Raw genomic sequence first — 14055 nt, forward strand, 5'->3', positions numbered from 1 at the left:
AGAACCTTCCAGAAAAGTCCTGTACAAGGCTTCCACTTAGAGCTCTTTAGCCAAACTTAAGTCATACAGCCACACTGAGGAATGTAGTCTATCCTAGGTAGCAGTCTGCCCAGATAAATGTCCAGGGTATCATTTAAGGACAAAGGGGAGAAAGGATGTTGGGATAGACAACATTCCTGGATAGGACCTTATTTACACAGCCCTGTTAGATTTGGCTGCATATAAAAGAAAACCCCACAACAGTGGCTTCAACAAGATTAAAATTTATTTCTTATTCTTGCTGAAAAATAGTCCTGGGGAAATCTTTTTTTTTTTTTTTTTTTTTTTTAAAGGTGTTTTTAGGATTATGTTGCACTTGGTATTTTTGTATTTGACTGCTAAGTACTGAGGGTGGTATGGTATTTGGCTTTCCTTCAGCATTATAAACACGTATATATGTCATTTTAACCGTTGTTTTTCCTCAGAGACAATGGACCCCAGATAGCCTATGTTCGGGACTTCAAGGCAAAGGTTCAGTATTTCCGGTTCTGGTGTCAGGTTAGTATTGGGACTCCCTTTTCCTTTGTTATGTTGCTTGTATTACACAGTGATTGTGAAAATAATTAACTCATAGAAAAACAGGAAAAATGGGAAGCCTTGGTATTCCTTTCTCCTGTTTTTAGGGCAAAGAAATAGATTTATCAGTTAGATAATTTGTGGCTTCTGTTTTCTAGAAAATTAAGCTAGAAATCATTTGAATAAGAAAACATTGTCACTTTTTTCTCAGTACTTATTCCTTTCAGATTGCAGAAATCTTCAAACATAGGTTAAAACATTTTCTGATGTATAAATTGTAACCAGCCACTTTCATATCTAGCATTTGTGATATAAATGACTTTTACAGGCACATACATGTTTGTAATACATGAACATGTATGTACACACATGTTTTATTCAGAATATTTTTTTCCAGGTGTGATCAACTATTTCTGATATATAAATATTTACTTGAATTAATTATTTTTATGGGTTCTAAATAAAGTGAATGCATTAGTCAAAGAGTTACTGTAATGAATATTTTTAAACTTCAACCTCTTATAATTAACTGGGCCCATGATAGCAAGAAAAATCTGAATTAGAATCTGGTACAGGGATTGAATCCTGGACCTTGGTGTAATCAGCACCAACTGTAACTGAGCTAACTTGCCATCCTGAATTAACTTTTTGAAAATTAAATTAATTAAAGGTTTTTTTATACTCAATAATTATTAAGTAATCACTGTGCATATGAGATCTTATTTTCTTCTGTTTCTTATACGTTGAATATACATAGTTAGCATGAATGCTCACAAATGCATTGTTAAAAGTTATTGAATATAAATTCATATTCATAGTGTACTTGTTTTTCTGTAAGCAGAGGTAAAGGTTAAATAAAACTTTTCCCTTTTGGTTTTTTGATAGGCCATTTTAATGGTGAGAGTTGACTTAAGTCATTCTTATATTTCAGCAACTGGCCATGCCACAGCACATAAAGATTACAGTAACAAGAAAAACATTGTTTGAGGATTCCTTTCAACAGGTACTATTTCATTCACTCAATGGTTTGACCTCTGGTTGCCAGCCCAGGACCACCTTTTGGTGCTGGCAGTTTAATCTGATCAGTTTGGAACTTCTTGAGTTGGAGTTCTTGAATTTTTAAGTTTAATCTCATTGCTAACTACCTTAGGAACATGTAGATAGTTTTGTCTGTATATGTGAGCATGTGCATGTTGTGCTTTTGAATGTCAGAGTAATTTAATGTGATTAGTGGGTTTCAGGTTTCCATTTCTAAGCTGCTAATTGTTTGATTTGAAATAGATAGGGCGGCCTGGTGGCTCACTCGGGAGAGTGCGGCACTGGTAGTGCCGAGGTCACAGGTTCGGATCCTATATAGGGATGGCCGGTGCGCTCACTGGCTGAGCATGGTGTGGACCACACCGTGCTAAGGGTTGCGATCCCCTTACCAGTCAGGAAAAGAAAAAAAAAAAAAATATATATATATATATATATATACACACACACACACAAGTAAAAAAATAGGCTTTCAGTAAAGGAAGGTCTGGAAATATCCATATGAACATTGTTAGATGGGTAGAAAAGAGAGGGAAGGACTTTGTTTTTATACTTCTGTATCACTTGGATTTTTACAATGAATATAGTCAGTCTCTGTTGGGCCAGTTTCTTGAAACATAACTTGCTGGTAGCAGTGCTGAAAAGATACAAAACATTATTAAACTGTCCTTTTTATATTTTGACTTTTGAAAGCTAAAGGCTTTTGTAGAATGACAGGCCAGGTGGTACTAAAACAGTTGTTTAAAACTGTCACCCTCCTTTTGACGTCCATCAAATGAAGGGGAATAAAAATTTAAGAGAACAATTTGTTTGCTTAAAGGTAACAAATCTGATAGCAAAATTAGTATCAGATTTTTTTTATTGCTGTTGGATAAAATTTCTCTGGATAGTATTTCATTTGTTAATATAGCACAACTGCTTATGGGGGAAATTGCAGGAGAAAAAAATTTTTTTACTTATACTAGGCATCTATTAAAGGGAGTTATTTAAAGATAGTTTTAACCTTGTAACGTGTCTCATTTGCCTACGTACCTAGCCTAGTATTTGTAGAATATTTATTTTGGGAGTTTTTTTGTTTGTTTGTTTGTTTTGTTTTTTTTGTGACCGGTAAGGGGATCACAACCCTTGGCTTGGTGTCGCCTGCACCGCACTCAGCCAGTGAGCGCACCGGCCATCCCTATATAGGATCCGAACCCACGGCGGGAGCACCGCTGCGCTCCCAGCGTTGCACTCTCCCGAGTGCGCCATGGGGCTGGCCCTAGAATATTTATCATAAGCATGTCATAAGTGTTGAATTTTTTGTTACAACTGGGATTTTCTTGTTTGAGTGGGATGTGAATTTACAAAACTGATTTCTCTATTTTGTGGGGAACTGTGAGAACCTTTGCATAAATAGGTTACTTATTGCTCCTCTGGATATTTAAAGTGAGAGTTCATTCTTAACACTTGATAAAGTATAGGCATTATATCAACTTCCTCTCCAAGCCCTTGCATTTTTTTCTAAGAGTAATTCATATACACTGTGCTGACCCAATTTTGGGCAAATAATTAAGTGGTCTTACAGAAGTGGAAACCAAATCAGCTATTCAGTGTAGCTTAATAATTGTATTGTTCTTCAAATATGAAGATGATCTATTAACCACCTATAATAGGACAGAAAATTTGAGTAGTTTTTCCAGCTATTTATAGGTTGCCAAAGAGAATGAATTTCCAAAGTTAGCTGGATTCTCTCTGCAGCCACTGGTTTTCATTTCCAGGTTAGGCAGTTAGCTATTATGTGTACTTTTGACTGTGAAACAAACCCAAATATAACCAAACACAAAAAACAAAGAAATAACACCTAACCTCTGACTATGCCCACAGTTACTCTGTGCTCTAAGCAATTGATATAAGCAACTTTATAAATAAGTTCGTAGTAGGATCATTAAAAAGAAATTTATATGTGTATAAAGTATATAAAAATAGACATGTATAATATATAAAATATGAAATTTGAATGTATTTTCTGTATGTGTAGTGTTGACTAGACCCAAAACACCATTCTGTGTCGTGGGAGTTTTAAGTTACCTATAACGAAGGAGATTTCAGAACTGGAAGTGGTAGAATGCTGTTTCAAAAACTGTTTTCACTAGTTCTTTTACTTTATTGTTTTGTAGATAATGAGCTTCAGTCCCCAAGATCTGCGAAGACGTTTGTGGGTGATTTTTCCAGGAGAAGAAGGTTTAGATTATGGAGGTGTAGCAAGGTAGTGATAATATGAATACTCAGAACTTAGTTTCTTTCCTCGAAAGGTATAATTATACTTTGCTTGCAAGTATTATTTTCTCAATCTTATGTTTTAGGAAAATGAAATGTAGCAAATTATTATAACTTTATTATGCTGCATCTACAGAGTTTCAACAAACATTAATTCAACACTTTCTCTCTAAGGTACTGCTAATCGATTTCATCCACATCACTCATTTAATCCTCAGGATACTCTGTGAGATAAATTTTACAGATCATGAAGAGGTTTAGAGACTTGCCTAACGCACATAGTAAGGTGTAGAGCCTGGATGCAAGCTTTGAGTCATCTAACCAATAGCCAATGTTCAGTCAAGCATCTTATAATGTTCCACAGAGCACACAAGGCCCTGTAGTGATCAGTTCATTTTCCCCACTACACGTACTGATACAGATAACAGTCACTCATTTCCCAACTAAGATTAATATGTCTGTCATGAGAGTGTAGAAAGCGTATAAAATAGGAGTTGAAAGTCTTAATTCTGCTTTCTTCATATTGGAGCTTCTAATTGAAGCTAGAAGATAGCCTCAAGCAAGAAATTGCTTTGCTTATTCCGTAACAATATATCATACCAGGTTAAAAATTTGCGTAGCATTGGCAGTGTGGAAAGGCGAGGACTTTGGAGTCAAGACTGCCCTCCATAGTGTGACCTTGGGCAAATATCTTCATCAGTGAAATAAGAATAGCAATTTCTAGGACTATTGTGAATAGAAATATTGTTTATTAATGACCCAGTTCAGAGATCTGGGTGTGCTCACTAACTGGTGGCCACATTTTAGTAGTTCTTCTTTGTATTGTTTCCAAGTTCAAATAAAGCTATTTCAAAGTGTATGAACTAATCATAGATAAATAATAAATATGTGAAGAAACATTTAATGTTGTAAATATTAAAGATAATTCAGGAGGTGGGCAATCATTCATTCTTAACTATATGCTTATTTTAAATATAATTAGTATTACCACCAGAGGCCATGAACTAAAAGGAATAGAGATCTAGGACACTGCTGATGTTACACATATTGCCCCAGATCTGCTCTATCAGTCCACCAATGTTACATACTTAGTAACCATAATCTTTTGTTAATATGGGTTGGTAATTTAACTGCATTTGAGGTTGCACCTCCCAGAACATTTTTCTAACAAGTGAGTGGCTGGAATTAAGTGCTTTACTGCACCTGTGAAATTGGAAGTTTTTTTTATATTTATCTAACGTGTTAGGGAATAGTGGCACTTCATGAGGATCACTATGAGACTTAGTAATTGATGGCATATTATACTCATTTAAGCCACTCTAATCACAAGTCAATAGTGAATTTTAAACTTGCTTATGTATATTATTTCATTGATTCTAAGACTAACATTTTCATATTTTAATGTCTCTGAATTTGGGATGTGTTTCACAATTACACAAAAAAATTTTAGTGGTTCATCATATAAAGGTGGCTTTAAAGTTTAAATTTAAAGTCAGTGATGTCTTAGATTCTTTGAAATAGGCAAATAAGCAGTGTATTATCTCTGTAAAATAGATGTGAATTTGAACAGAAGCAGTAAAAATCAACATGAGATTAGAAAACTGTTACCTACTAATTATAGATTCCTGAGAACTTTGTAGCACTTCTCTTTGATTTGTTGGCATGGTAACTTACAAGATTTTTCATCCCAAGTTCTCTTTTGATTTCAGAGAATGGTTCTTTCTTTTGTCACATGAAGTGTTGAACCCAATGTATTGCCTGTTTGAATATGCAGGAAAGGATAACTACTGCTTGCAGATAAACCCCGCTTCTTATATCAATCCAGATCACCTGAAATACTTTCGTTTTATTGGCAGATTTATTGCCATGGTAAGTGCAGGTGGAGAACTGTGCATTTACTTTGCTAATTCAGCAATATTAAATTTTCTCGTATCTGTCATAACAGATCATATGACAAGGGAGTTTTTTTAAATGAAGAACTCATCTAACATTTTTAAATAAAATGACTATTATACAATTCTCTTAAATAGTATTGTTTCCTCTCTGCATAGGCTCTGTTCCATGGGAAATTCATAGACACGGGTTTTTCTTTACCATTCTATAAACGTATCTTGAACAAACCAGTTGGACTCAAGGATTTAGAATCTATTGATCCAGAATTTTACAATTCTCTCATCTGGGTTAAGTAAGTTTCTGATTCCATTTAATTTATTAAAATATAGTCTATGTGCTTTCATGTGACATTGATAGCTTATGCAAACTAAGCATAAAATTAGTTTATTGAATTTAAATGATCTATACATCATTTTCAATATAAGTTTTACAGAAATATCTGTAAAAATATTGCCAAAGATCTTAGGCAATAATATGACTTTAGATCATAATCTTTCAGTTTCTTATTTTGATCTTGTACCTTAATATTATTTAAGAACATAGGCCTTTAGTTAAAACTTTTTAATCATGATTGAATTGGTGAATATAACAAATAGTGCTAATTTCATTTGTGCAGAGAAAACAATATTGAGGAATGTGGTTTGGAAATGTACTTCTCCGTTGATAAAGAAATCCTAGGTGAAATTAAGAGTCATGACTTGAAACCCAATGGTGGCAATATTCTTGTAACAGAAGAAAATAAAGAGGAATACATCAGGTGAGAGAATGATCCTTTTGTCATAGTTTAGCCTTTCTGTGGAGCTACTACAATTAGCATGTTGCTAATTGCCTAGTAATACTAATGGACAGTATTTTTAAAAAATGTTTGCCTTTGTACTAATCATTGTCCTATATAGGCAGTTATTTCTCATTTCCAGTTTCAGCCCAAAAGTGGGAATTTTAAGGGTAGAAGTCATGCTGGATCACTCTTTTAAGTACCAATTGTATAACCACAATGCTATGTATCATGTCATTGAAAAGAATCTCAAATTCATATGCAGATATTTTCATGGGGACTATCATAAACTCAGGTAAAATTTGTAAGTAAAATGATGGTTTATAGTCTATCCTCGGTAATCCTTTGCAGTGGTTCATACCTCTAGGCTCAAGAGCAATTTAGTTCATTCATATCTTCTCAACACCAGTATTCTCCAATCAGTGTTAAATTTAGTATGTCTGCTTTTTCTTAAGTTCTAGTTTCTGAGAGTCTCTTGCCTGGTTTTCACTCCACAGTTAAAAATACGCTATTTAACTATTACCAAATACTGTGGAAAGTCACTAATTGTTGGTAAATAATCTATCCCTTTAAAATTTTAGTTAGTTTAAAATATCCCTTTAAAATTTAGTTAATTAGTTTTTGTTAATTGTTTCCACAGTTTTTTTTTTATTATGATGTATCTAGATTTTGTTATGATATACCTAGTACTCTAGAAGAAAAAGAAAAGAAAAAAGCCCAAGATTCCACATAGGCCAGCCTCCAAAAGAAAAGAAAAAAAACAATTTATGGAATATTTCTCTTCCTTAAATCAAATTATGGAACATTTCTTTTCCTCTTGACCCCCATAAGGGGACAATATATAACAACCCTTCCCCTGGCCAGAAACAACAAGTTCTGTTAGTTCTATTTCTGTGAACTTCCTAAAATGGAGTCATAGTATGCACTCTTGTGTCTGGCTTTTTCTTTTACTCAGTGTTTGTAAGATTCAGCCGTGTTATATGTATCAGTATTTTATTACTTTTGTTGCTGAGAAGTACTGTATTCCATAGTATATATGTGTGAAATATCCTCATATATCACGATTTGTATATACATTCTCTTATGGACATTTGGGTTCTTTCCCAGTTTGGGGCTATGATGAGTAAAGCTGCTATGAGTATTCTTATTGAGTCTTTTTGTAGGCATATGTTTGTATTCCTCTTGGGTAAATACCCAGGAGTAAAATCACTGGGTCTTAGGGTAGGTGTTTAATATTATCAGAAATTGCCAGTTTCCCAAAGTAATTGTACCAGTTTGCAGTCCTACTCCAATATTTGTGAGTTACTTCACATTCTTGCCAACTCGTTATTGTCAGTAGTATTTCATGTGGTTTAATGAACATTTCTCTCTTGACTAATGGTGTTGAGTACCTTTTCGTATGTGTATTGATTATTTGTAGCTCTTTTGTGAAGTGTCTGTTCAAATCTTTTGTCCTATTCTGGATCATTGATTTTATACCTTTTTTAATATAAGTATTTCCAGCTATAAATTTCTAACTAAGCACTATGTTAGCTACCTCCCACAAATTTCAGTATGTTGTGGTTTTCATTATCATTTAATTTAAAATATTTTCTATTATTCCTTGTGGTTTCTTCTTTGATCCATAAGTTATTTAGAAGTATAGTGTTTAATTTCCAAATATCTGGAGATTGTCGGTATACCTTTCTGTTGTTTTTTAGTTCAGTTCCATGTTGTTAGAGAATATGCTCTGTGTTACTTTAATCATTTTAAATGTTTTGTAACTTGTGTTATAACCCAACATATGATCCATCCTGTGCACTTGAAAAGAATGTGTACGCTGCCATTGTTGGGTTAGTGTTATAAAAATTTCAACTAAGTCAAGTTGGTTGATAATGTCAAGTTCTTCTATATCCTTACTGATTTTTTTTGTCTACTTCTTTTATAAGTTATGTGAGGAATATTGAATTCTTCAGTTATAAATGTGTGTCTATTTCTTCTTCAGTCTTATTTTTTGCTTCATGTATTTTGAAGCCGTTAGTACATTGACGTGTGTGGTATGCTTACTTGAATTAACCCTCATTATGAAATGTCATTCTTTATTTCTGGTAATATCCCTTATCCTAAAGTCTACTTTTTAAATATAAATATATCTACTCCAGGTTCCATGTGATTAGTATGTGCATGGTATATCGTCCTCTGTCCTTTTATTCTGTGTCTTTATGTTTAAAATGTTTCTTGTAAGTAACGTATTCTTTGTTCTTATTATTTTTATCCAGTCTGATAAGCTCTCCTTTATAACTGGCGTGTCTAGTACATTTATATTTAATGTTATTACTGATATGATTGGACTTAGGTCTAACCATTGCTATTTGTTTTGCTGTTTACAAGTCTCACCTTGCTTCTTTTTTTGCTGCTGCTGGTTTTTTTTTTTTTTTTTTGGTTTTCCCAACTTCCTTTGTTCTTCCTTTCCTACTTTGCTTGAATTAGGACAGCAATTTTTACTTTTCTTTTTTAATCTCTTTTGTTGGTTTTTTAGCTATGCCTCTTTGTTTAACTGTTTTATCCCTGTCTACCTAAAAAAAATTTTTTTTTTTTTTTGTCTTTTTTGTGACCGGCACTCAGCCAGTGAGTGCACCGGCCATTCCTATATAGGATCCGAACCGGGTAGGAGCGTCGCTGCGCTCCCAGCACTGCACTCTCCTGAGTGCGCCACGGGCTCGGCCCTACCTAAAATTAATATTATACCACTTCTTATACAATATAAGAAGCTCATAATAGTATAATTCCATTTACCTCACGCTAGCCCTTTGTGCTGTTCTCATATTTTATTTCTACATGTTATAAATCTCATAATACCTTACTGTTCTTACTTTAAGTAATCAGTATATTTTTACAGAAAATTAAGAAGTAGTACTCTTATTTTTATTCACATTATTATCCTGGTCCTGTTCATTTCTTTTCACAGATCCATTTTTCCATTTGGAATCATTTCCCCTTGGCTTAAAATCTTTCTTTACCATTTCTCTTAGTGTGCACGTGCTAGCATTAAATTCTCTCAGCTTTTATATGGTAACATCTTTATTTCACTATTTTCTAAGTCTATTTTCACTAGATTTAGAATTCTAGGTATATAATTTTTTAAAAAAATTCTTAGCACTTTCAACCGTTAACCATTAACTTCCATTATTTTTAATGATGTGAACCATTGTTTTTGTTTTTCTGAATTAAATGTGTCTGTATATGGCTTTTAAAAGATTTTTCTCTTTAATTTTGTTTTTTAGCAGTTTGGCTCTGATGTGTCTAGTTGTGATCCCTTTTATGTTTTTCCTACTTGTTTGCTGAGCTTCTTGTATCTATGGTTGATGCCGTTTCATCAGTTGTGGGAAATTTTTGGAGTTTTATCTCTGTGGATGTTCCTTATGCTTCATTCCCCTTTCTGCATTACTTCAAAGACTTAAGTTACATGTATATATAACCTTTGGTATCATTCCATAGTTCTCAGATGCTGTGGAATTTTGGGGGGTTTTTTTGTTTGTTTTTTCCTTATCTTTTTTTTCCGGTCCTTTAGATCATTTTGGTTCATCTGTCTTCAAGTTCACAGCTCTTTTCTGCCGTTAAGTCAGTGAAATTTTCATTTCATATATTCTAGAATTTTCATCTGGCTCTTTTAAGAATTTCTATTTCTCTGACGAGAATCTCTATCTCTTTACCCGTTTTGTCCATCTTTTCCTATAAATTCTTTAATACATTTTTAATAGCTGTTTTAAAGTCTTTTGTTTGCTAACTTCAACATTGGGCCATCTGTAAGCCTTACTTATAGGCTTTTTCTTATGGGTCACATTTTCCTGATTCTCTGCGTGTGTAGTAATTTTTTTATTGTGGATACTAATGGTAAAGACTCTGGATTCTTTTTTCTTCCTCTAAAGAGTATTTGAATTTTGTTCTGATGGGTAGTTAAATTAAGGGCAGATCACTTTGATCCTGTGAAAGCTGCTAGAGTCAGTCCACTTTTATTTTACTTTTAGTCCTAACACATAACCCTTATTCCTAGAATATGGTCCTTACTCCTTGCAATGGAAAGCGGTGTACCGCACCCCTCTTAACTTTATGAGATGTAGACTGTTAAATTCTCTCTCCAGCACTAGGTAGCTGCTGAAATTTCTGCTCAGGTCTTTGGCATTCCAGTTGTTGCTTTCCACAGAGTTCTTTGGAGTCTCATCATCCTACGCACATTCATTTACGAATCAGTTAAGGATTTGAAGTAAATTTTTTGTGTATAGATTTGGGAGCTCCCTCTCTTTGTCTTCCTTCTTTCTGGGATTTTCCCCTAGCTGCTTTGGCAGCTTCAAGCTCCCAACCTCATGTCTGCTCAGCTTAGTAAGATTATTGTTTTCCCTTTGGTCTCTATTCACCTGTGCTGTCTGTAAACTGGGACGTGCCCTCTGGGGAAAAACCTGTTAAATGTGGATCTGCTCTAGTGTGCTAACCTCCTTTTAAGAATCTGATCTCCACCAGTTCCTGTTATGCTTTTGGTTTCTTGCTGATGCCTTCAAACCATTTGTTTTTTATAATTTGTCCAGAGTTTATCTTATCATTGTAATCACCAGGATTAGTCCAATACAACCTAAACTTAGGACTCCAAAATTTGTCATAAGTTGTTGTCGAGGAATCAAATGCCTAAAATACACATATTTGTGCATTATAATTTTTAAAAAGTAAATATTCTGTAATAAAATGGAAAAAATGAATTTATACATTTATCATGTTTAACTGTTAAGGTGTATATATGTACATAAAGAATAGCAGAAAGGCAAAGTCGAAATCTATAATACTTGGCAGAGAAGAATTTTCTTTTATAACATTTTCATTTAAAAAAATTGTAAGGGTTAACACTAAGGTCCAGGGTACAATACCTATACAGACTAGCTACCCCCACCCCCCAAAAAAATAAAATTTGAGGGGGGGGGAATCCTACATATTGAAAGAAGCATAAGAGAGTTTTGCAATATATGAATCTTTTTTAGATCCTGAACACTTGATATTAAAGAATTATTGGATTTTTTTTTTTTTTTTTTTGTGGTGTGATCTTGTGTAGAGACATACTGAAATATTTGTTTAAAATGAAATTATGTGATATCTAGGGTATGAATAGGGGCATAGATAACATTGGTGTTGTAATGAAGTATGGACGTGTGTACAAGGGGTTTGTTATATTCTACTTTTGCATATAGTTGAAGGTTTTTCTTAAATAATAATGTTTTAAAAATTCATACTCAGAATTTAAATTAAATTTCTGATCTTTTTATATTTATTTGTCAGAATGGTAGCTGAATGGAGGTTGTCTCGAGGTGTTGAAGAACAGACACAAGCTTTCTTTGAGGGCTTTAATGAAATACTTCCGCAGCAGTATTTGCAATACTTTGATGCAAAGGAATTAGAGGTAATGAGTTTTTGTTCATTCCCCCACAGCATACTAGTAAATAATGCCTTCCTATATCTGCTTTCAACCACTTTCCCATCTTTCCAGTGGCAGTAGTATTTTTTATGCTGGTAATATGTTTTGAGGCATCCTCAGTGGTTAAAGAAAACCATAATTTATTCAAAGATAAATAAAGAGTATTACCCCCCAAAAGTATTACTATTAGTGCTTCTCTACAATTGACTTATTTCCCTGAATATGTGTATATATGATACCATACATGGATACTGACCTTCATGAGTAATGTAGATACAATTCATGATGTATAGTTTGCAAACTGGAGCCTACTGATTAATGTTTTTTTTAAAGCTGTGTTTAATAGTCTTTTCTTATCTATGTCTAGCATTTTTTTGTACAGTTACATAAAGAAACAATTTGTCTTTTTCATCCCTAAAGGTCCTTTTATGTGGAATGCAAGAAATTGACTTGAATGACTGGCAAAGACATGCCATCTACCGTCATTACACTAGGACAAGCAAACAGATTATGTGGTTTTGGCAGGTTTGTCTCTAAATTTATTTCTATTGGTAGACACAGCATAATTTTTTAGGATTTGCTTACCACATGGAAATGAGTCACAAAACAAAATTTACCAGTGTGTAGGCCCCTCAGTCTAGTCCTGTGCATTATAATAAATCAATACAGATTATAACAGCACACTTTTAAGACTATTGCCAGTAAGCAACACATACCTTGTACCTTTGCTCAGAGTGTAAGACAATTCCAGATGATAAGATTGACCTGCATTTGATTTAAATGTTTTTGGAATTCTATTGAACTATATAAAGTATGGTTTTCAACATTCATACTTCATTAAGAATTACATAATATTTAGATGGCAAAATGTAAGAGACTAGTTCAGAATCATAAGGATCTCTCAAAAAAAATGCCTGCTGTAAGCAGATGAAAAGATGCTCAACATCATTAGTCATTAAGGAAATGCAAATTAAAACCACAATGAGATACCACTTTTTACCCATTGGTATTATCCAGAAAAAAAAACCCCAAAATAATAGTCTCTCTATTGTGGAGAAATTAGAACCCTTATGCATTGTTGATGAGAGTGTAAAACAGTGCACCACTGTGGAAAATAGTTTGGTGGTTCCTCAAAAGGTTAAACATAGAATTTACATATGATCTAGCAATTCTTCACCCCTAAAGACTTGAAAGCAGAGACTCAAACAGATAACTCATATACCAGTGTTCATAGCAGTATTATTCAAGATCACCAAAAGGTGAAAACAATCCAGATGCCCATTGATGGATGAATGGATAAACAAAATGTGGTAAATACATGTAATGGAATATTATTCAGCCCAAAAAAGGAATGAATTTTTTGACACAACCTACAATATGAATGAACCTTTAAAACATTATGAATTTTAAAATAAGTGAAGTAAGTCACACACAAGGACGAGTAATGTATGATTCCAGTTACATGAGGTTCCTGGAATGGGCAAATTCATAGAGACAAGAAGTAGAATAGAGGTTACCAGGAGCTATTGGGAGTGGGAGTGGAAAGTTGTGTTCAATACGTACGTAGTTTTTGTTTAGGATGATGGAAAAGCTCTGGAAATAGCAGTGATGGTTACACAACACTGTGAATGTATTTAATGTTATTGTATGCTTACAATGATAAATTTTATGTTATATATTCATTACCACAATAAAAATTGTTAAATGTCTGCTTTACGTGGAAAGAAACTCACAGAACTGAGTTTCCGTAATAAATAGGGTTAGCATTTTAAAATAATTGACAATAGTGTAATAGGATAAAAATTATTCCTTACAAAAAATATTTGGCTAATCTAAAATAGTTGTGGTACACGCTAGAAACATCCTTCAGAAACCTAATGTTTTGAGTCAGAATTGCAGAGAGAAGAGCCACATAATTCTATGTGTAGCTATGCCAAAACCTAACAAACATTGAGAAAAGAAGGTTATTGGGATATATCTGGATCAGAATTGTGTGACTTTGATTTCATTTGTTTATAAAACAAAAAAATCTGTAATGACTCAAACTCTGTGTCCTATGTAACTACATGAATATTCTATAGGACAGGCATATCTAGGGGAAAAA

General features: G+C 33.6%; 1 protein-coding gene across 1 annotated transcript in view; it reads left to right on the forward strand.

Moving 5' to 3' along the window:
- ITCH (itchy E3 ubiquitin protein ligase) overlaps positions 1-14055 on the forward strand; it is a 120635-nt gene that overhangs the window by 96514 nt on the left and 10066 nt on the right. The window contains exons 15-22 of the mRNA XM_063090376.1: positions 465-537; positions 1487-1558; positions 3747-3835; positions 5556-5715; positions 5898-6031; positions 6356-6496; positions 11816-11936; positions 12372-12476. Coding sequence (XP_062946446.1) covers positions 465-537; positions 1487-1558; positions 3747-3835; positions 5556-5715; positions 5898-6031; positions 6356-6496; positions 11816-11936; positions 12372-12476 — 895 coding nt within the window. The remainder of the gene's footprint in view (positions 1-464; positions 538-1486; positions 1559-3746; positions 3836-5555; positions 5716-5897; positions 6032-6355; positions 6497-11815; positions 11937-12371; positions 12477-14055) is intronic.

Source organism: Cynocephalus volans, chromosome 1 (assembly GCF_027409185.1).
Source record: "Cynocephalus volans isolate mCynVol1 chromosome 1, mCynVol1.pri, whole genome shotgun sequence".
Classification (NCBI taxonomy): Eukaryota; Metazoa; Chordata; class Mammalia; order Dermoptera; family Cynocephalidae; genus Cynocephalus; species Cynocephalus volans.